This window comes from Lupinus angustifolius, chromosome LG02 (genome assembly GCF_001865875.1).
Source record: "Lupinus angustifolius cultivar Tanjil chromosome LG02, LupAngTanjil_v1.0, whole genome shotgun sequence".
NCBI lineage: Eukaryota > Viridiplantae > Streptophyta > Magnoliopsida > Fabales > Fabaceae > Lupinus > Lupinus angustifolius.
Genome location: NC_032010.1, coordinates 22,198,983 through 22,224,842, shown reverse-complemented (window position 1 = coordinate 22,224,842; position 25,860 = coordinate 22,198,983). Strand labels below are relative to the sequence as shown.

General features: G+C 29.4%; 1 protein-coding gene across 3 annotated transcripts; it reads right to left on the bottom strand.

Annotated features, from left to right (window-relative positions):
* On the bottom strand, positions 507–5,098 carry LOC109339869 (telomere repeat-binding protein 3-like). Of its 3 annotated transcripts, none has more exons than XM_019577404.1 (9): positions 4,884–5,098; positions 3,841–3,978; positions 2,899–3,745; positions 2,568–2,801; positions 2,397–2,476; positions 2,063–2,292; positions 1,557–1,874; positions 1,417–1,480; positions 507–887 (listed from the first exon to the last, which is right to left on the bottom strand). In XM_019577404.1, exons 2-9 carry the CDS (start codon positions 3,913–3,915, stop codon positions 726–728), a joined length of 2,010 nt encoding a protein of 669 aa, XP_019432949.1. In that variant the 5' UTR covers positions 3,916–3,978; positions 4,884–5,098; the 3' UTR covers positions 507–725. The 3 variants fall into 3 exon arrangements, with proteins under 3 accessions (XP_019432949.1, XP_019432945.1, XP_019432953.1); XM_019577400.1 differs by having other exon boundaries at positions 3,841–3,975; XM_019577408.1 differs by having other exon boundaries at positions 2,568–2,792; positions 3,841–3,975.

The following is a 25,860-nucleotide window of genomic DNA, read 5'->3' as shown; positions in this document are numbered from 1 at the left end:
TATATATATATATATATATCATTTCTTAACCTGCTCTGGATACAGGGTACATGCAAGCACGTGCTGTTGTAAGTTGTAACTAACAACTGTGGATAAGGATCTTAAAAGAGGTGAGAATATTCTTCATGACCACAATCTTCAAACTCCACTTTGTCTTTGGTAGATAATGACAATAATTGTGGGACACGTTGCTTATTATATTATGAGACAATTTTTAGACTAGTTGCATAATTAAGGAAATCAATCTTCAAATCTCAACTAATTTCAATTAATTAATTTCTCAAAATTTCAGAATATTCTTAAAAATAATTAGTATTATAATTTTTGTAGCTCAATCAAATAACTCTACCTAACATTTATTAATAGAGTAAATACTCATTTTAGTCCCTCAATTAATAGAGTAAAAATATTTACGTGTGGGAGAAAATAACAAGGTGAGCATTTTTCTTTGTTAACTGGTCAGGTTCTTTTAACATTTGTACACTTTCATGAAATTGTATTTGAGAAAAAAATGAAAGAAGACCAATTACAGTTAGAAAAACTTTATTCCTTGAGATCATTTACAACTGCAAACTGCATGAAATTAAAGGCTAGCAACCAATTTGATTTGAAATTTAATCACAAAATGTACAAGTTTGTGTTTCCACAGTTTCACAAGTTAACAGCACAAATTTATTTGTACATTATCCATCACATATGGTTGGATGCCATAAACACTGTTTCTTTCATGGTTCCAGCTTGGGGACATTGCCATGCTGCTTGGCTTGGTGGTTAGACCAGTAAGCATGGGCAGCCAAAACTCTGTCCAAGAGCTCCTGAGGGACTGGCTCTCCTCTCCGCTGTTGCGGGCCGATTTTCGCAGTGTGCACTAATGTTTTCCACTTATCCTGCACAGAACAATGAGCCAAATCATTCAACAATTAAACATACTAACATTATGAAGGGAAAACATATGTTGTTTTCACAATGGTGTATCACTCCATGATCTCCATGATAACCAAATCAACAACAACAAGATTCTATTTATTGTAAAGGACATTCAAATTCAATGCTGCTAAGGACTTAAACATCCAAAGAAAATGAGTATAATGCTGTGGACATGATTTATGCTATCAAACATACAAAACACAAAATCCTTTGAATTTATGATCTCAAAATATAGTTTATGTGAACTCAATAATGATAGTAGCCAATGTATAATATACCAATGGAGAATTTGTAGAATATAACAGGAAGCATGGATTCAACAAAAATAATGATCTGGGACAATTTGATAATGTAAGGCGCAAGAAAACAACTTGACATTAACCACAAGAAAGTCGAACTCCTATTCTATATTACCTTTCCAGTAATTAACCAAGTATTAAGTAAACCTTTTAGTTAAATAAAAATGTGCTTGATATAATAAAAGAGTACCTTCAAGTCAACATAAGTCCTATGGTCTGCATTCTCAAAAGCTCGAAACTTTACATCACGCCACCTGCACCGTTAAAACATTGTCAGCAATCAAGTTTTCTATCTCATTGCAGGTGAAGCTGTTAAACATCAACTCAAACCTTCCGGTTCCAAGTTCCTCAACTGCTTCAACAAGTGCATCTACTTCAGATACAGAGAATGGCCTCCTGATTCGACGCTGTACAAACTCAGAGGGCCTGGTTTTCTGACCCGCAGGAACCACAGCTAATGGTTCTGTGCTACTAGTTGGAACAGTAACTAGCGCTCTGGCATCTGTTGTTGTTTTGTCGGCTATAATGTCAGTCGAGAAAGAAGTCGAATCATGATTACTTTCAACAAGGTTGCCCGTGTTTGTCAGCAAGGAGGAGTCCTGTAAGGCATCAGTAATCCCTGAATCTAGAACAAGAGCTTCTGGAGACCTAGAAAAATCAATTTTTATGACATTAGTTGTATAGACATAAACGTTTAATTAATTAGAGCTGGACCATAAGCAAATTTTTTTTACATTACTTGTCTTTCTAGCTTGTCCGTTTACCATAACTTCGTCATCAATCATCATATATATTTATAGTGATGAAAGAAATCCATGTTACCAACTTTGACTCACCTGGTAGGCTGAGATGTTTTGAATCGAGAAGGCTCACCAACACAAACAGCTGGAGAAGCTTGCAAAGAACTGGGCTCCAACAGAAAACCAAGTTTATTCAGGTTTTCTTCACAGGATATACCAGTCTGCCGAAGAGTTCTTTTGTCATCTCTAACCTTTTTCCCCTGAAGAAGAACACCAACATGCACTCCACCTCCGAGCATTGCCATCAGTGCCTCGTTGACTGTCCTCTAAATTTTTATACAAGATAAAAATGCATGAACAGAATGTGTGGATGAGGCCGACCTAAAACAGTAATACTTATTTAAAAATAAGACAAACTATATATCCATACCTTTAATGAGCCAACAGTTGCAGTTCTGGGGACCTCGATATAAAGTTGCGGTATCCTGAAAGACTTGATGCTAAATTTCACTGCACATGAGGTATAAACAAAACATCAATTCCTAAAGAGTGGAAGAATAACCGAGCCAAGCAAAAATTAATGAACATCACAATTAATTACCATGAGAATCCTTAGATACATGCAGTTTTGCAGATGAGTTAGAGTTGTCTACATCCATTCCTTTATTTGGTGAATTAGAGACACTATCACTGCTGAGTCCTCCATCAGAAGTTATCACTATACTCCGGCGAAAGAATTTCCTCCTCTTGAAAAGAGTGCTATGCCGAGATCTTTCAAAACTATAACAAGACTTCCTCTTACGATAAAGGGGTTTTACTCCCTCATCTGCATATTCAATATAATTTCAGTGGGGAAAAAACAACCTAACTCATAGACATAAAGCACATCAGATAGTGAAGCATTTCAGCAAACAAGTTGTCAACAGTCTCACCAGTTCTAGAATGCCCATAATCCTTCAAATTTGGAACTACCTTCCAGTGCTTGGAAGTCAGCATCTGCCTGATTCTTCGGCATGCAATGCGTCGTGGAGGCCTACTAAAAGCCTTTGACTTGGTGCGAACTCCATTGCACTGTAAAAATTTTTCGTCATCATCTCTAAAACCTAACCTATTATTATTCCCATGCCTGGACAAGGAAGCTTTGGGAAACAACTCTCCACAAAATGGAGATCTAACATCACTGTTCGAGTCAGCTAGTGCAGGAGAGTTAATACACAATTCCACTGGGTCTTTCAAACTAAATTTATTATCCAAAGTTGATTCCTTGAAGCCTGAATTGCTAGCCTCCGGTTCCCGCCTAAATCCACTCTTTATATTAGCATCACAAGACTCCTTAACATCTTCAGGTATTTCTACTAATCTATTAGAATTATGCACAAACTTATTCTCCCATCTTATACTTTTGGAATTCACATGAGCTTCAATCTTTTCCCAACACTCTGAATTACAACTATTATTAACTGAAACACATTCTAGAACACAATCAGTCTCAGCATGTTCAAGACATTTCTGACTACTCTTTTGGGATTCCATCTCAGTCGTAAAAATACTCTCTGCACAACTTCCATTATGGACTACTTTTGCCATTAATGGCCTAACTTCATCTTGCCTTTCCTTCTCAACAACACTGTGGCTAAAGGCATGGTGATGATTTCCTTCGATTGCATTGCTAGAAGCAGAACTTTCACTCTCCTGTAACAACTTACCAGCTAAAGATGCCAGCAATTCAAAAGCACAAGCTTGGCCATCCTCGGGTGATTTCTTGGAATGACCCCTCCTCTGAACAATTCCACACTTAAGGGATTAGAATATAGTTCAAACGTCAAAGCATAAACCAATCGAAAACAATTGCCATAACTGCAGCAATTACTTACTCTTGTAGATCTAGGACGTCTAGCTGTAGGGGGGACCTGAAAGCCCCTGAATCCATAATCTAGCCTCTTCACCATAGCATGAACATATATAACTCATTAATTAACCAGAAGCATTAGTACACCAGATCCTTGCCACTGCCATAAAAATGAATGAAGACCCATATATCAAGTTTACTGATAGAATTTTGCTACATATTGTAGGAAAGAAATCCAACATTAACCACTAACAAGTACATTTTAGTATGACCCGGACTATCACCATCATATGATATTTTTAACAATTTCAATTTCATAGGAAGATAGACTTATTAGAAAACCAAACAATTCTCGAATCTCGAGTCCTCATTAACTACTACTCAACAACAACAAAGTATGGTACTTTAATAATATAAGGTTCCTCTTAGAAGGGCAAATTATATCTACATATATTTAGAGGAGACAATTAAGACTTACGGATGCAAAAGGAAAATTAACAAAACACAATATTAATTTGCCATAGAAGGTGAGCAAAATCAGTAGGAAAAAACTAAATATAGAATCCAGACAACAAAATCAGTCATAAAACCCATCCAGCTCTTATACTATATTACAGTTTCTGCCTAAAATGATGACATAAACAACAAATAAGATTTAAAACAACACAAAAACTACCATGTTGATTAAAGAATGTGTGCCTCTTAGTAGGATACAAGACATATAACTAAGCAAAACTGCACATACAGCAACACTGAAATCTCAGCAACTAGAAAAACAGGAAATTTAACGCATCAAAACTTTAGAATTGAAATGAATGAAGAACCCAGTTGCTTATCTCAAACAAGGCCTAACTTCCACGATCGGATCTCAATTTCCAAATCCCAAAACCCAAACTTTTCATAGAAAAGAATTAAACTTTAAAGAGCAAAATTGCGTACAAGATACAATATTCTGCATCTAAATTCAACTAGAGCTATCTGTGCAGAGTTAGCACAAACCACAAGATCGAAGGAACAAAATCGAAATTCAGAAACTTTAACGTGCAACGATCTGCATAAGTAACTCACCTGATTAATTGCGATCAAGTAACGAAATTTATGAGTAAAACCATTTGCGACGAAAATGTATGAAATTTCGGAGAAAATAATGACCCAGGAACTGTACGGACAAGAACAAATCTATGACAATTTGGAATCCAAAATCAAAAACAAAAGTTATGTTATTTTTTTTCCTAAAATTCTCTCTGCGGGTCTTTCTAAGTTTTCATTTTTGTGATTTGTCTGCCAAATAAATGAAATTGATGGGAATGTAGATGTATTAATTCATTAATTGCTATTTTTATATTTACTTTATTTAATATTTTTATTAATTTATGTAAGGTATTAACAATAAACTAATAATGGCTATAAAGAGATAGGATATATTAAGAAAAAATAAACAAAAAAGAGCAAATTAATGAAATCAATAAAAATTAAGAAATTATTTAGAAACCAGACATATAAGAAGAGATATACTAACAAAGAAGAGTGTGATTGGGGATATTAATTTAAGGAGGGAAATCCAACAACTCCATTAGTACCTTGGTATTCTGGTATATAACAAAAACCACCCAACTCCTTAAACCCATTTTTTTAAATAGAAAATTATATATACTCATCATTTTAATAGATTTTTTATATTATTATTACATTATTTACAATTCATATTTAATCACTATTAATTTTTTAATTTGAGTAATACAAATAAATGAAAATAATATATATTCACATTTGTTTTAATTGTGATGGTAGTTTTTAACCACACAACTAGACCAACCTATAAAAAGACATATGGCTATGCAATAATAGGGAGAGAAAAAAATTATATCTAATAAGTTATATTTGAAGATAATGGATTTTTTGTTGGTCAGTGTTGTCCATAATAATTATTTATGATTAAACTTTAATTAGAACTAAATTTTTATTGTGTTATTAATATTTCATTAGTTGTTTATATGTAAATAATTTTTAGACAAGTTTTTCTAAATATATGGTCACCCTCCTAGATACTAGTCACGTACCTTGCCTATATATCTTTATGATTAAAAAAATTATATTCACATTTTATATCATTTTTTTGTCATCGATAAGAAATAGTACTTTCGTTAAAAAAATTAACTTATGCTAAAAAATAAGTTATCGCAAATTTTAATAATATATCAATTTCCTTTATGGTTCCTCAAATTTTGATTTCCGTATATTGTTAGTTTTCCTAATTAACTAATGGAAACATTTGGCTAAATTTTATATATGAAATTGGGCACAATTTTGAGAAGAAACAACTCTACTAATTTCTTAAGAAGAGATGGAAAAAATGAAATATGACCAATTTAATGTATTAATAATATAGATAAATTTAAACATTATATTTATCATATAATTAAAAATAATAATTAAGGTATAATTTGTCTTTAGACCTCTTTTATATAAAAGTTTGTATATTTTTTAGTGTTCCGGTTTTTTATTTTCTTAAATTATCAACAAAATAAAAAATAATATTACAACTATTATTTCTATTTGTCAATCTCAAAATTTGTCTTTCCATAATGACAATAATGAAACTTTTAAAAATTTATCTCTTCTAATAAACATACATTTCAAGATAAATAATATCAATCTACTACAAAGTATTAGTAATTTGTTAAAAATTCTTATTAGTTGTAGTTAATTACTTAATTCTATGAAAATATATATTGATATTTATACTAGTTAAAATAAAGTTTAATATCTATGTACTATCAGCGTAAAGTTTTTATACTTACGGCACATTATTCACTATTGGTTTATATTATTTTTGTTTGAAAATCAATGAATAATGAATAGTATACTCACAGTATAAAAAGTAGTTACATTATCACCGTTAGGAATGGCAATGGGTTAGGGATGATAGTGCATTACCTAAACCCGTTTAGTTGCTTTATTTTTTAACACATACCCTATTAGACTCATGTTGATAGCCACTAAGTCTACTACCCACGTATTCTTGAGTAGCTAGCGGATATGCGTGTACCCACAAATTAAAAGACATTAAAAATGATTTTCAGTAATTTATATAATTGTGTATTTGTTTACTAATCTTATATGTTATTCAGGTCATCAACAAAGAGAAAAAATTATAAAAAATATTTTACAGTTTTAAACACATTTTAAATTGATTATTTCAACATTATGAAGTAAAATTGATTTAATAAGAATTGTTTAATCAACATAATATTATATTACACATATCAATTAACAACATAATATCACATCACTACTTAACATTGTAACAACACTTACTTAACATTGTAACAACAATTACTTACCACTATAACAACATAACAACACTGTTTAACAATATATCAATTATATTTACGAATTAACAATATAGCATTATGGATTAACAATATATACATAGAGAGTGATCCACATATTTCACATTTTAGCCATCAATTTTAGGAAAATCTGATGGTATAGATCTACTCACTAATTCAAACAATTGGATTTCTCTAGAATTGATGGTTAAGATGAGGAATATGTTATTTAAACTTACTCTTGGAGTAAGTGGATCGATCCACTTACTCCAGTCTAGGTACCTCATTGCCCGGACCCAGACTCATCCAACAGCGTGTCTTAAAATCCTGGGTCTCATTACCCATGAGTCCAAGAATATGAATCTAGACTCAACCTGTTGCAAATACCCACAAATTCGGTTACCCATTATCATCCCTAGTCACTATATACATATTAAATTAGTTAAATTAAACCAATAAGTCAATCTCATTCAAAAACACATGAAGTACAATGTTAAACTTTAGCCCATCAACTTTGAGGAAAGATTTTTCGAGAGACAAATATTTATTTCTTTTTATATTTTTAATAATAAAATATAATTTTATGATAAATAAAATGATAAATGTATTATTACATATTATTTTTCATGTGTTATTGTATGACATTTGTATATCTATTAATAAAGATGATACTTATTTATCAACTTTAGGTTTCAACTTAACCTCTCACCTTGTCTAGGTGCCACGTCAATTCCTTACTCATCTTACCAAATTATAAAAAGTGATATAAATATTGAGTTAAAATCTACTTAGGGTTAATGCAAAAAAAAATTACACTATCAGTATGTTATTTAGTGTTAATTTGTATTACTTTTGTTTATAGAGTCAATATTAGATTAAGATATGACTTATGAGTGATTTATTGACAGTATAAAAAATACTTACATTTTTAATGTATATTTCTGATCATTTCATTTAATTTTTTTAATGTGATCACCCCCTACTCACAAGTCCTAAGTTAATACTTTCTATATTTTTTAAAATTACTATAATAAGTGATAATATTGTTTACAAAATTATTATTTAATGAGAGGTATATGTGAAGAAGATCTTTGTTCCTGATCTTGGCAAGATTTTGATGAAGACACCAACATCACCAAAAAGAAGAAAATGAAGAATACTTATAAAGACAAAGAAGATTAAAACTTCGAGACAATTAAATTAAGTCTCTATAGACACTTCTATCCTAAAACTCTTAAATATGTGAAGTAGTAATGCTCAAACAAATTTTTAAAGAAAGTTGAAACACTTTAAAAATACTTAAAACAATTTTCAAAAATAGTGTGTAACGGGTTACTTCATCTAAGTAACAGGTTACGTGTGTGAGAAAAAATTATCCAACTTAAAACTGTCCAGAGTAATCCATTACTGTCTTTGAGTAACAGATTACCAGTTTTGAAAAAGTTAAGTAACCGATTACCTAAATTGGTGTAATCGATTACTCTAATTCGTTTTTAAAAGAACAATGGACAAATAGTTTGGGTAATTGATTATCCACTGTTAGTAATCAATTACTGAGAGCTGTTGCATCAGATTTCAGATTTCAAAATGAAATGTTTCATTCCAAACGAAATCTCTTCACTTCAAACAACTCTTACACTTTCAGAAAGGCACCATGGGTGTTTGGAAAGTCTATATAAAGACTCTAACTCTCACAACACACACAACTCTTATACAATTTCCAAAAGCTCTTCAACTTATTCTGAAGTTATTTCTCTATACTTTTTGCAACATGCACTCAAACTTTCAAAGTCATTTTTCTGAAGTTGCTTAGAAGTGTTTCAAAGTTTTCCAAAGAGCATTATTACTTGGTATACATAAATAGTTGATTGGATTGCAAGTTATACTACTTTCATACTTGTAAAGGAATCTGTCATTGTTGTACATTCTTCAATATTGTTGCAGAATACTTTCTTTCACGGGGTGTGAAAAGAAAGAGGATTAGAATAACTTGGAAATATGTTTTCCAAAAGTGAATAAGAATTAGGGAGTGTGTAGGTACATAGAAATCTCGGGATGAGATATTGTAATTACAACTCATAATTCTTAGTGAAGAAATCTCTTGTGTTGCATGAGTACTGGATGTAGTCTTTGGTGGACTAGAAGGTGAACGAGTATAAAAATCACTGTGTATTCTCTTCTCCCTTATCTCTTTCATTTTATCTTGATTATTTTTCTGCATATATTTTCCGCTGCACGTTAACTCTTGATTTTGTAGAAAAAATGGTCATAATTTTTAAGTCAACTAATTCATCTTCCCTCTTAGTTGCAACCTCGTTCTTACAGTATAGGCCATTGAATTTGGAACTCATTTCACTCTCCCTAGTCAAGCATGCCTTAATAGTATAATGCTCAATAAGATAAGTTTTTATATTATAATATCTCATTGGATGAAACATGCACAATTTTAATATTATGTGGTCTTTGACATGATGCATAATAAGTGATATTTGTTATTGTAAAAGTATCGTTTACTATGTGTATATAATTTTTTAGGTTAACATGGATCCCAGTCCCAACATTAACATGTATATTAACCTTGATATATAAATTGTTTTACATTATTTTTAAAGTTCAGTCGGTCTAAATTTATAACAAACTAAAAACATTCCCATAAATTGATGTGTTGGAATCAAATATATTTTTTGAATTTTGAATATCCAAAAAACTTTTATAACATCTTGAGCAAATGACATACTTTACGATTAAAGTAAGAGAGTTTTACAACTTAATCATCATATTGAATTTGTTATACTAACCAAGATATAAATTTTAATATTCTACTTATGCCAATGAAAAATATTTGCATGGTTTCAATAAGCCAAATAAAGGTTGAGTGTATGTTTCTAACCATTTACCTAGATTGTGGTTAAATTCAATGATCATGGGATGTTCTTCTTGTCACTACAACAATGGGAAATTAAAAATAATAATATTGTAATTCTTATGCCAACTCTCAATCTTGAATTGATTTGTAATCATTTTAATATATATGGTTGTAAATTATAAACTTTTATGATATATTGGTCAAACCACATAATGTATAAACTTGTAATATATTAGTCCTCGTATAAATATACCCTTAGTTATTAAGAGAAGAGATATGGACAAAAGAAATAGTGGAGTTTAATATCTGCAGGTATTTTAAATATTATTTGTCATGGATGCAATTTTTTCACATTGTTGGAATAAGATAGATTACCTTCAAATTAATTTTCTCAAATATATCTAAATATAAACATATTTAGCATATAATATTTGTGACTATCTCAAATGGGCCAGGAAATTCTTCAACAAATATCATAATCACGTTAAAATTCTCAGTATAAAATCAGACATACTGGTCGTTAGATAGAAAACCCAACAGGCCCAAGTCTTAAAGGCCATCCTTTAAATTATTAAAAAAGAAATGAAAATGGCCATAAAAGAATAAGAGAAACAAAACAACAATATAAGGATGTTCTGAAAACCCCTTGATCCATCAGGCTAGGTAGTTCTGAATAGTGGGACAGAGTATGTGTAAGTCCGGTACCTCATTACCTGAACCTAAACTCATCCAACAACTAGTCTTAAAATCTTGGATCACAATTACCTACATGTCCAAAACACAGATCCACACCTGATTCATTGCGGATATTTTTTGTGAGTACATAAATCTGGTACTCATTGTCATCCCTAATCAAGCTTCACTTACCTATATCAAATAGAGATCTAATATCTCAAATCACATCTCACATATTATATCACATAATAATAATGAAACAACAATATCAATAATAATAAATATTTAAAATTTTCAATTTATATATATATTTTCATCAATGTGAAAATAAAACAACAAAATCTATGATCAACTTATAACAGTGTGGTAGGGCTAACTTGGACCCAATGAATGATTGGAATGAAGCTTGAGTTCAAAAATAGCACTAAGAAAAGTTGGTGGATGTGGTGGTACGTGGGAAATAAATAAAAAATCAAGATATGGTTCATAATTTGCTTACTTGCTTACTAGGAAAACTTGGGTTTTTTTATAGGGATTGCTTAAAGCTCAATAGAGCATGCTCTAGCATTGTCATGTAAATATTGGGCAAGTTTTCAATAAGAGCATGCATTAACAAATGGGAATGTATTAAACCATACTAAAGTGTTTATGGCATACCATTTATCTTTTAATTTCATATTACTCCGTATTTATTATATTAATGTCACACTATTACATGTTTTTAAAAAGCATAGTGAACTTTTTGTGTAGTGAGGAATATGTGACCATGAACTTTAGAGTTTTGACCAATTAATTTGATGAGAGTCATATTTGTATGGAGATGAAGTCATCTCACCAGTCTATAAGAAATGATATACACAAAGATGAAGCTAATCATACCAGAATATGAATCAATAAGTAATTAATTCAAACTATAGGTTATAAGTACCATTTCTTAGCCCAATAGGGGATATATTAAATTAAATTACACCAATACTCTTACAATCCATTTTATTTTTTGATAAGAGCATTTATAAGTAACATTAGTTGATTTTGTTGCGAATACAAATTTCACCATATCATTGGAGATCTAAGTAATTATCTAGAGTTGAAATCAAATCTGGTAGTAATAATTACTTGCTTTGAATACAAGCTAATTTCCTTGGTTGTCTATTAATATAAAAGATACTCCTAAGTTACTTCCAAATTAAACTTCTATCCATAGATTTTGCTTGTTATATTGATGGCGTCCTACACCTATTAGAACGATTAAGTAATTCTTAATCAATTAAGAAGATCAATGAAGTTTCAGAAATTAATTAATGCATGCGAATGGTACTATTTTATAATTACATTTAAGGGGTGGTTTTGGTCTCTTTTTTCATCAAAAGGGCAAACTTTGTCTTTTAATTATTAAGTCGTTAATTTGACATCCGTTAATTGTCAGTGCCAACTGAATTACCTACCAAACCGTATGATTGAGACTTTTCAAGAAAGATGTTTTAGTATAATGAATAATGATGTCATTTGGTTTCTGAATTACTAGACCATGTATTATATTAATTAAATTTTCATTGTTTGATCATTTTAAAATATTTTTTTGTTTTTACTTATTTGTCTTGTTTAAAAGTTAATGATGTATTAATTTTTATTTTCCATGTTACCCTTATTACACTTTGTTGATTTATGTAAGTTGTAATGGAAACATTAATAATTATAAAGAGAAATGTTATATTAAAAAAGTTACATAAATTGACACAAGAATACATTTCTTCAAAGTTCTATTTTGTGGCAATGAGACAAATAAATATAAATGAGAATTCCTTTCAACATGGGTTGATGTATCTTTTTTGTTTCCCACAGTTATTCTCGTATTGGAGGCAATTTTATTCGAGTTGAGAACATTCACAAGTATGTGAGGCCAATTCTTTCAGCGGATATTTTTTTCATCTACTTGAATCCGAGACCTTGCTTAAGGGGAATACCACTTGAATCAATATCTGTTGGTAGATGCATTGATGTTTCATAATATCATTTAACATTTTATAAATATAAATATTACCTTTAATATCATCAATAATTTTTAAATATAAATAATACAAATGAATGATTAATTATATATTGACCGTATATAAATATGTATGTTCGCATTTCCTCGATATTACCCTTATTTTCTTATGTTTAAGGTTATCCATATAATTTAAGAATTTTTAAAATACTTCATAAATTTATAATATTCTTTCACTATTGATACCATACATCATTAAAAAATATAATATTAAAATAATTTATACACTTGTCTAATAATTAAATACAATAATAATTTATGTACATCACAAAATTTCAATGTGAAAATATTATATAAAAACAATAGGTTTTTAGTTGGCTGTAAATGATGTATTTTTTTTGAATTATTAAAGGGTAAAATTAGTAAATGAATTACTAAAAATTATTTTCATGATCTAAACTATACTTCAAATAGCTTTCTGAAAAGTAACTTTTAAACACTACGCGTTCCTTTTTTTTTAAACTACAAAATCTTTTTTATTTTTGTTTAGCAAACAACTCTAAACAGTTTATTGTCCGAATCAAAACACTATAAATATACATATTATTAGTCTTCAAATCATCTCAATGATTTTTCATGTTGTGTAGTTATTATAGCTTCTTTATTAAAGATAAAATATTACATAATCTAAACTAACAATCACAATTACATATTTATCATTGATTATTTAAAATAAACTCATTTAATTTTAAATAATTAATATATTAAGTTAAAATTGGGTTTAGACCATTAATTTTGTAATATTTTGTCCTTCTTAGGATAGTTTTTTTTTTTTACTTTTAGTTTACTTGACAATCAATCATAATTGAATTAAAAAGAAATTACATTATTTTGGCAAAGAGAAAAAATGTTGGGAAAATTGCTATAGCCTATAGTTATTGAACACCATGAACACTCTATAACATTATTAGGTAAATAATAAACACATTCACAGGTACATAATGTTAATATCCCTTGTTTTGAAGGAAGTGAATATGACTAGGATGCATTGTTGGTGCTTTGGTAATGGTAGGAAGTAGTAGTAGGAAAAACACTAGGACATACTTCACTTCCCCCTTCTTTTTTCTTCATTTTCCACGTCCCTAACTTGTGACAATAAACAAGGTTCTAATCCAAAAAATATGGTATATAGATTAACACGTATATGAAGGAAATTGAGAATTTGGGGTGTTGAAGTCAAATATTAAAAGTTGGTGTAGATCACATTGTGCACAAAGATTTAGGAAGTCTAGTCAATTAGTACTTATTAGTGTGTATATGTGTGTAGTTGTTGAACTTATGCTTAATTATATTCACTACGTGGCAGATCTTGTTGATTTGGTGGATAATATGCTGGAAAATTTAACCAAGTCATGCTTCAAAGGAAGGGTGAGTCATGAATCAATGACTCACATAGGTGAATGGATTTGGAGAATATTTGATAGAGAAGCTTTATTTTAGTATATTTATCCAAGATTAAAAATTTGATTTGTATAAAAAAGAATGAAACTTAATTTGATTAATATTGAAGTTAATTATTTTTACTTCCACCGTTGACGTATTTATCCACTTTACTCCATTTTATTTCAACCCCTTGAATGTTCCATTTTGGCGGGTGCCTTTTGGTAACAACTAATTCTTGATCTATAAATATACTAATTGTTGAGTATTATTTGATTCAATATACTATTATATTATATGTTAGGTTGAATGGATGATCTGAGTCTGCACTGAAAAAAGAAGAAGGATGATTGGAGTACTTGAGTGAAGAAGTTATGTCTTAAAATATATACCAACTTAGTAAACTTACTATAACAAATTACATTTCCAAAATGAACAAACCGATCCTAGCTTATAATTATAATAAATTCATTCCTAATAACCAAAATCTAATTACAATTTGAGCATGGGTACTTTCATCTTCCCCTAATTGATACCATTAAACTCAAATATATTAAAAAAGACAAAACATGCTAATTTACTATTTATATTTGGAGCTAGTAAAATAGAACAATATGATCAAGCTAGGTTAAGACCACCTAATAAATGAGCAACTTAGACATAAAAAACATCTCAAAAAACTTTAGATCATTTTGACCGATTCGTTTGTGATTTAACATGATGGAGTGAAATCTATCATGCTAATCTCAATGAATAATAATGGCTATCAAAAAAAATCTCAATGAATAACCCATTATTTTTTCGAGGTAGAATTCTTAATATACTATATTCTACTAATCAAATAATCAAGTTGCTTTAAGTGCATTCTACTGATTACAATCATGCACTATACTCTATGAGTGAAGTAATTGCAACTCTTATTCCCTAAGTTGCTTCAATTGCATTATTTAGTCAACTAATTCTTCACAAAACTTGAATACTCTCTAGTAAAATAAATAACTTTATATTTTGAAATAATTTAAATCAAAATCTGGAATTTTAAAATTTTATCTATTCATAATTAACGGATATTCTGCTTGATATATATGGATAATGAATAAAATTTTAGTACCCCTTATGTTTTTAATTTTTATAAAGTTGGATTATGATGTTTTTGGTTGTGCATCACTCTAAAAATTGAAAAACCTTAGTTTTATTTGGAATTATATTCTCACAATTTGTATCATTTCATGTGTTATGAATTATAATTAATTATAAAAATATTTAATAATTAAATTTTTAACTTAAATATTATTTTTCAACCATATTATATGAGTTTAGTTGATTTAATTAAGTGTCCGCGTGAGTAATGGAAGGAAAGATTAAAATTAAAATAATTTTACTATACAAAGGGGTAAACGTTTTCCTTTTTCTTCCTTCTTCTCTTCTTTGACCTGAACTTTTTTCCCTCTTGTCTCGACCATCTTGGACAATAATTGTGGATAAAAAAAAATAATATTTGGATCCAAGAATTGAAAAAATTAAGAAAGACGTGGGATATTATTTTTATTTTGTCCCTATCAAATGGTTATTTTTAGTCCATATTGTGATATGTTATTCATTTGTTAATATGACTTCCTACTAGTCATTGTAGTAAAGTCAACATTTAATATAAGGGATTTAACCTCAAAGATTATAATTATAGATTCCAAATTTTAAAATATGTTATTTAATGAGGAATAATAGCAAAATTGTCATAATCTCTAGTAAGTATGAATATGGTTAAGCCTGATGATAATATCTAATACAAGATTTCCTATAACACATGTTCAACTTAGTAGATAGAAAAAAATGTAACTAGGCAAGTGACTGTGACTTCAAAATTTCAATTTTACTGAATTTGATTTAATTGAATTAATAGTTTTATAGTTTCAATTATTTATACATTTTTCATGAAATGTTGGTTTTTTGTAATGATTTAAATATATTTAACTAAGTCTTTATACTCAATTTTTTTTTAAATATATATTTTGAATAAAATTTCAAAAGATCATCACTGCTATTTTTTTATTGAAATCTCTCAAACCTCCTTACAACAGCATAATATAGCCTGTAAATGACTGAAATTAAAGTCTAACATTTATCATCTAATAGCAATAATTCGTTCTCTAAAGTATAGAAAGTGTTTAAAAAAATATACACTATAGGAATATATTTTTAAACTCAATAAACATCAATTGTTAAAATTTGGTCTATATATTTCTATTTCACACTAAACTAAAGCATGAAATAAAAAACGATAATGGAATTGGGGGTAAGAAGGATGGGATCAACAAGTGATTGAAAATTGTCAACCAATGATTAGTTTGAGAGTTGGTTTTGGAGGGGAAATAAAGGAAAGGGGAGACTTAGGGACCATAAAATACACATGTAAGATGACTTTCAAGTCTTTCATTTCCTTTCAGTCTCCTCCAAAATCCAACTCCCAAACTAAGCCTAAAGGTTTGTTTAGGAGTTGAATTTTGGAGGGAAAAGAAAGGAAAAAGAATACTTAAGAGCCATAAAATACACTTGTGAGAGACTCTCAAGCCTTCCCTTTCACTTCTTTCCCCTTCAAAATTCAACTCCCAAACTAATCGTAAGTGTCTGTTTGCGAGTTGGTTTTTAGAGGACAAAAGATGAAAAATTAAGGATTAGAAGCCATGAAATACACTTCTGAGATGACTCACAACCATTCTATTTCATTTTGTTCCCTCCAAAACTAAACTCGCAAAAGACCATACATGAGTAATCTTACCTTCCTATATATGTAACTAGTAAGTTACTCGTGCATTTGCACGGAGTGTACTTTTATGCATGATTAATATCAATAATGTTTGAAGATAATTATTAAAACATAAAAGTATTTTTTAGTTTAAAATTTTAAAAAGAAGATAAGAATAGATTGGTTGAAACAAACATACCACAATGTATATCAAGAGTTGAATATCAAGAAGTACATTTAAAGTATAGCAAAGGTGAAACAAAAAACAAAACATTGATCTATTAGTAATATAATATTACTATCATCTACACCAAATGTAGACCAAAAGTATATCAAAACAACATGTGTAGTTTGATTGTATGATCATGTATCCAACCTGCAAATGAAAGAAATATGAGAAAGTAAATATTTTTTGTTTCAAAACTAATGAAAGAAATTATAAAGATTTACTATAACCTTTAATATGGTACAACATTACAGTGTTGTGTGAAAAGAGAATGAATAATGCATAAACTATAATAAAGAAATTTCTTTACCTGTTTATAAGTTTTGGAAAACCTCTTTAAACACAACATTTATTGTAGTATTGATTGTCTTTCCGTCTTTGTCATGTATTAATATTTTCAGACCTTCAACTGATTAAACTCTTGAAAAAGCGACATAGAGTTGACCATGACTGAAAACAGGTCGAGGTAGATACAATCCAACATTTGCTAGTGATTGTCCTTGTGAATTGTGGATTGTCATAGCATATGTGATAATCAACGAAAATTGTCTCCTTATTAATTTGAAAGGCCATTGTGATTGCGATGAAGATAAACTCATTCGTGGGATATAGAACATATTTCCAACATTTGTGCCTGTCATTACCCTTGCTTCAATGTCATGGTCTGCTAGTCTATTTATAATCATTCTTGTTTCATTGCACAACCTTTCACACTGATCTAAATTTCTCAAAAGCATTATTGGAGTTCCTACCTTCAATTTCATTTTTTGATTTGGTAACCCTAAAGTTCTAAGTGAGTTTAGAAACTCATGATTAAGTCCTTGTAGAGTTTCATTGTCATTAGACTCTGACCTATCAATAGAATCTAAGCTTATATACACTATTTCATCACCTTCAATTGGAAACAAATGTGTTAAAAATTTAATAGTAAAATTTATGACTATGTAAAAAAATGAGATTGAAAGGCTTACCTGGAATCAATGATAGAACATAATCATTTATTTCATCAACTGTAATTGTGGATGCCAAAATAGCTCTAGATTGAAGAAAATCCTCATTCAAGTATTGGTGTACTAAATTTGGATATGTAGTATTAACTATAGCATGAATGAGATTATTATAATTAGTTATCAGAAAATGTTCTGGTATTTTAATCGTTGCATAACCATCATTTGACTCTCCTAATTTTCCATCATTCGGTTAAAGTTAATAACTGACAGTTGTCCCAAAGATACGAGGCATTTATTGTAGCATTGACGATGTTTGAACGACTTCCTCTTGGAATGACTGGGAGAATTTGCCTAAAGTCACCACAAAAAATAATGACTTCTCCACCAAAATTTGAATTTTCATCGCCTTTGGAACACATTATATCTTTGAGGATTTTATCTAATGCTTCAAAACAATACTTGTGCGTCATTGGAGCTTCATCCCAAATTATCAACTTTGTCCTCTTTAACAATTCTGCAAGTTCACTTCCTTGATGAATGTTGCAGGTAGAGTTTTCGAGGGTAGGAACTGGTATGACAAGCTTAGAGTGTGCTGTCCGTCCCCCTGGCAATAATAACGCTACTATTCCACTTGATGCTACAGTTAAAACTATGTGATTTTCTGAACATAGGACTCAAGCTAATGTTTTCCACATATAAGTTTTACCAGTGCCACCATAACCATATAAAAAGAATGTTCTGTCGTTTCCATCATTTACAACTTTCATGACTTTATTAAAATGACCATTTGTTCATCTGAAATGCCAAATCATTATTTGTTAATAACAAAAAATGATATCATTTAATGTGATGTTATGTATTAAATAAACATAATTAAACAAACTTGTAAGTGAGTTAAAACATTGTCTAAACTCATCTATCAATTTCCTTTATCATTAGCTTCTTTGATAACTTTAATATATTCTCTATCATCCTCAAGAAAACCCATAGCGAAGCATGCTTCCCTAAAAGTGGGATATATCACATTGTTCACTATCCTTATGTCTTCATAATTACACGGTCCCTTGATTGCAATTAACATCATCCACGAGTAAAATAGCTCTCCAATGCTTGGAGGAACCCAAATTAGTCTAGCAATTGTGTACCCTTGCTTCCTTGGTTTCCAACATCTATTACGACTGATGCATACAAAGTTTGAAACAAATTGAGAATATGTTGCATCAGGATAGATTTTGTTTGCTTCCATCTAAAATGTGAACATTGATTGCTTAACCGTAGGCTTAGAAAACACATCATCAATAGCTTTACTATCATCAAATATAACAGACTGCTCATTTTCAAGATGGAAATATAATCTTTCAACAGCAAGTGATCTACCATGAATTGAGAATGAAAAAAATTCTCCAACATGCCTCACATGGTGACATATATTTGCAGTCAATATATTGTTTGATTTCATCTATATTTTTTACTTGAGATCCACCTTCATTTTCTGTTGGAACAATAGCAGCAGTTACTCGATCATTGCCTTTGTTAATGTATTTGTATAGGTATTTTATTGATCTGCTTTGATTACACCACTCCATGTTGATATGCGCTTGATATTTCAAAAGCAATTTCCGATTATAAGGGACGACATGACGATTGTCGAGAGTAACACCATTCTTATCAATCGTTTGTCCATTATCCCTTCTCCTATAAATAGGATACCCTTCTTGATCAACAATTGTATTGCTTTGGAATTTTTTTGGATAGTACTTTGTGCACTTTCCATCCTCCATACAAGGCGATTTAGTGTTTGCACTTCCACAAGGACCATGAACCATATGAGACTTAACCAAATCATATAATTGTTGATCTGTAATAGGATTTGGTATTTCAGCTGTAATTATCTTGTCTATGCCTTCTGCTAATGGGTACTTCGAAGATGGATGTAAGAATAATAGAATATGAGCATGAGGCAATCCCCTTTTTGGAAACTCTATTGTGTACATATCTCCAATGTAAAAAAACATTAAATATGTTATTAATAAGGATGACAATAAAAATGAAAATAATAATAAAAAGATAAATGTCGTCACAAAAAACAACACATACATCCAAGCACTTTTCCAATAACATGATGCTTCTTCAAATCTGTAAGTAGTTGATCAAATTTGATTTTGAAGACCCTTGATATTATATCTGGTCGATCTTGTGGTTTTAATTGCATTGGTCCAAGAAGTCTGATGATCTCTGGCCAGTTTGGGTTACATGTAAATGTTATAAATAGGTCTAGAAATCCAATAAAGTTACAAATTGTCATACCATCAAAGTACAATTGATCCATATATCTTCTACCGCCAACAAATGATGAAGGTAATATGATCCTTTTGCCTTTGTTAGCTCCTTGGCTCTGAAGTGGGTCCAAGTTGGAATTCAAATTACTATACTCTCAACTCTAAGTTGTGTCTGGTTGTTTCTCACCCAATTAAGTTTGTCTGCCTCCATCATACAATAATCATCAACCACAAATTGTTGAAACAATCTCTTTGACCTTAAAAGTGTTTCTGCCTCGTTTTTTTTTACTTTGCAATCGAAAACACATCCAATCTTTTATAGTAACTCTGTTTCTTTTATATTGCCTAGAACATGTAGAACTATAGCATACATCGTGCCTATATTCATCCTCACCATATGGAAATAAAAGAGGATACTGATAACCAAGATAACTTATATGTAACTTGTTAATCCTTTTAAGTTTACCACTTTGTTCTTCCAAAACTATATCTTTCCTTGAAGGATTATCAACATCACCAACGATAAGAACAACTACTTCAGAAACAGTTGGGAGGTTATAAACTCTACCATCGGAAACTCTATCAGAAATCAGCTTGAGCTTCAGGTCACTAATCATTGAATGTTCATAACGCTCCTTAGCCATCATGAATGATTTAACATGTATGTTATGCTCATCAAGCATCCTAGATAATTTAGAAACAATTTCTGGATCCAATTGCACTTCATTCCTATAAAACAAAAAAGTTTGAATTACATAAAAATTAAAATGTCTAAAAATGGATAATATGTTCTCCTTAATAAGTACAATAATAAAATGTACCTTAACCCTGCAAGCCTATTTTGTATTTCATTTTCAGTGTCATATATGTAGAGTTGTGCAAACTTTGGACTATTTCCGGGAATTGACAACAAACTACCAATTAGATGACATGTCTGACCTTGTATTCTAAATGAAGGTGGGACTTTTCCATCATTGAAAGACTTATCTATTTTTTATCCTGGCGATGTGAAGGCAAACATCATATTATATGCTCTAATATGTTGTTGATAGTTCTTGTTGTCATATAAGTTGTTATCAAATAACAAATGTTGTAATGTAGGAGGAGGAGGCATCAACAATGGAAGTTGAATTTTTCCAACACCACAACATAGTTGGAATTTGGGGTTTTTTTTGGAGTTTTCAGTTTCTTCGTCCTTTCTTGGTACCACATATATGCTCTGCAGTAACAACATTCATATATTGGGTCACCAATATCAAACATCCTATAAATTTAACAATAAGAATAATTGTTATAGAAATGCATACTACATAACAAAGATGAACTTTGGATTATTACCTGTGCTTTCCTTAGTGGGCTCTATATGGCTATCCCTAACACATGTATCATCTTCCTCCCATCTACTTTGGATATCATCCATATTTATCAAAAACATTATTTAGTATGGAAAAAATAAATACTAACTGCACAATGGCCTAATTCAGAGACTTGGAGTTTTCAGTTTCTTCGTCCTTTCTTGGTACCACATATATGCTCTGCAGTAACAACATTCATATATTGGGTCACCAATATCAAACATCCTATAAATTTAACAATAAGAATAATTGTTATAGAAATGCATACTACATAACAAAGATGAACTTTGGATTATTACCTGTGCTTTCCTTAGTGGGCTCTATATGGCTATCCCTAACACATGTATCATCTTCCTCCCATCTACTTTGGATATCATCCATATTTATCAAAAACATTATTTAGTATGGAAAAAATAAATACTAACTGCACAATGGCCTAATTCAGAGACAATTTCTATATAAAAAAATAAGTAAAAGTAGATTATTACCATGAATTCCATCTATGTCATCATCTACAGAATCATCAACCAAAGTTATGTTTGTTGCCACATAACTATTATATGTAATAGTATGTCTACCAGGCTTCAAAGGTTGTAGTATGTTCTTTGTACATGTATTGTGATTGACATAAGAACATGATCCAATCATTGTTGTAGAGGCGAGAGTGTTGTTTTCATCATTGTCTTCTACTTCAGAGAACTTATTAAACAAATTAACATTAAGTGACGATCTTCGGAATGCACTGCTTTTTTGTACAAAACTATGATGTACTCCACTTGATTGTGTAAAAATATTACATCCAGTCGGGATCATTCCATTGACTTTATTGACAATGGTGGGTGTAATATTTGTTAAAGGGGTAACATATCTTTTTCTGTTGCTGATAGAGGATGAACTATTGCAAAAACTTTTCCTACCATTAACTAACATTGTGTCTATTTTGATTAAAATTGGGTTAAATATACGTCATAATAACTATTATTCATTTAATTTTATAATGGACATTATAGAAGGGTGTACCTGAATTTTCACACTGCTTTCCATTCTGTTTTTTGTTTGCAATATCATTTTTCTCTTCAAACGTGCTTGAGTTTTTAGACTTCTTGTATCCTCAATCCTATCCATCACTTTATAGACAAGATATATCATAAGATTAAGTTAGGTTTTGTATATCTAAAGGAGTAATCTAGACTACACAACCCAAAATTAGTGAAAGCTATTTCATATTAAAGGCATGATATAAAAAATGGTGAATGATTCATATCCTTTTCAAAAACAATCTATGATATACCGAAAAAAGTATTTGGCCATCACAATTCTATGATATGGAAAAACATGCACACTATATATAAACTAAAAATAGAGCATAACTTAAGGGATTGTTAAATCAAAAGGTTGTCAGTGATAGTATATATCAACAAAAAAGAAACAAAATATGATGAAGAAGAAGAAATTGAAAATGGAAACATGCCACACTCACTTAGCTTTCAATGGTGAAGAACAAAAGCAACAAATAAAGAAGACGATGTTACTTGCATTTTGTTTTTTCTCCAGAAAATTTTCCAACGTTTTGTTTTCTAATTTTGTTTTAAGTTGATTTTTAAGTTATGTAATCTTTGTTGGCACTTTATGTTAGGAGAGAAAATGAAAAGTCAAGTTGTTATTTATGAGGATCCATACCAATTTAACATTTTAATTTTACCAAACAAATTAAAAGCAAACTGAAGAATAACAAAAAATTGTTACTTTTACTAATTTAACATTTTACTTTTCAATTTTCTATTAAAATTTACATTATAAATATTGATTCGACTTAAAAAATTGATAGGATTTTCTTTAGGTGGTAATATAATAAAACATATACAATAAACCAGACTTTCTTATTTCAATATTGTGTTTTTTTTACTTCTCTCATTTTTTGAATAAAAGTTTTGCATAAGAAAGTGAAATTGTTATTGAAATTTCAATATATACAATAAAACAGTCTTTCTTATTTCAATATATACAATAAAAAATTTGTTTGATTCAGAAGTGAGATTGTTATTGAAATATGGGGCCATATTCATGACTTTCTTATTTGATGGGTTTTTAATTTAATATTAAAAAATAGCTTAATTCAGAATTGAGATCATAATGTATATATTTATGTAATACCTAACTAAGGAAAGTTTATAGAGTAAAAATGGTCCAGTTTTCTCATTGATATAGTAAATAATTTCAAATCAAAGAAACATTCGGTGGTTTAGTAATGCAAAAACAACTACCACTTTTAGCATATGTTAAAAGATTTGCAAAACTCCTTTTTAAGTCTTTTATTGCTTACCAAACAACATTGTGAACCTTCATTGATGATTGATACTCCTAAAAACATTATGATTTCAAGCATAATTTGATAAAAGATGTGTTTCTTCAAAATAGAAAACAATAAAAAAAATGAAAAGTCTAGAAATAAAAACTAACTTGAAATAGGAAAAAGTTAAAAGGTATTTATTTATGGCAAGAAGTATAGATGGAAAAACGAGCTGCCCGACCCGTTTACCTCGCGTCCGCAAATGCCTGCAAAAATTTAAGTGGGCACGGGCATGCCTGCATTGGTTAACGGACAAAATTCAATGCTTTGCCCGTAACGGGCTTGCGAGCGGCCCACATGCATTGTTGAATAATTAAAAAATATATTATAAATGAAATTAAATTAAATAAAGTAGTTCAAGATAAAAAATTAACAAATTTTTTGATATTTTTTATGAAGTTTAACAAATTTTATTAGATTATAATTTTTTCAGGGATTAAAAATCATATTACATCATAACTAATCTAAAATTTTCTTACTTTTTTCCTTAAATCACATTACATCATAACTAATCTAAAATTATATTTTTTGCGGGCAAATGGGCAAAAATTGTATGTCCTACTCGCAAAAAATGTCGGCGATGCCCATTTTGCCATCTCTAACAAAAAGATATGTTTTGGCAAAATGACATAATCCTTATTTATTTATTTATAATAATATCTTATTTGAATAATTGAATATGTTATAATTACTTAGGCTGCAATTAAGGTCATGTGTGAAACATATCAAAAGATTTGAAGAGGCGTATAATTAAAATGTGTGTCATGGATTCTTGTTATTTAAACATCAGACATTTGAAAGTATAAAATTTGAAGTATTTAAATTAATTCAATATTTATTTATTATTCCACAAAAGAGTTGTAATGTTTTTTGTAAAGTTGTTTTTAACCAATTATTTAATGATTATTTTGAAATCAGATCAAATTATATACTACAATGAACTTGAAACATTTATTGCTAAATTGTATACCGGAAAAATTTAATTATTCTAAATAAAATTCAATGACATAAGGATATATTTAATTGATATGGAGGAGTTAAAACATCAATATGATTATGTTGGTCATGATTTAATGGAGTTATGAATAATTAAATGAAAATGTGGCTGATTGTAGAATTCACCCTTTACTTACGTATATTTTCTACTTTTGTAAATTAAGTTACACGAAAACCACTCATATCAGTGCATTAATTTAACACATACCACTAATATCAGTGAAATAATATCACCCTTAAAGTATTGTCTTTTCATTTCTCGACCACATGAGTAAAGATGATAATTTATGCTAAAATATTGTCTCTTTATTTCTCTTTGACACAAGTAATAATAATAATACTAGTAATATGACAATGAACTTATAATTAATTTTTTTTTTGTAGAAACAGAAACATTTTAATTAATTATTTAATGTCACTTCATATTTCAGAAACATTTTAATAAATTATTTAATATTTTTACTTCATATTATGTGATAAAGTCAATTTATAAATTATAGAAAATATTTTTTTAATCTATCTATAATGTCATTGTATCATTTAATATTATATCATCTAGCATTTATTTTTAATTATCATTAACACAATTAATGAAAAGATATTATACTCTTCTTATAAAGTAATAATAGTAAATATAATAGATAGATTAATAAAAATATTTAATAAGAGAAATTGTACAGTTTTTCATATAATTTAAAGAACCTATTGTATAGTAAATATAATAGATATAAAAAAAGTGTTTTGCTTAATAATTTAATATACAAATTCTGGAACGGAATGAGTTAGTTATATTTATTCTTATATTGTGTTTAAAAAGTGTTTTACATTAAAAGCGTTTTTTTAATA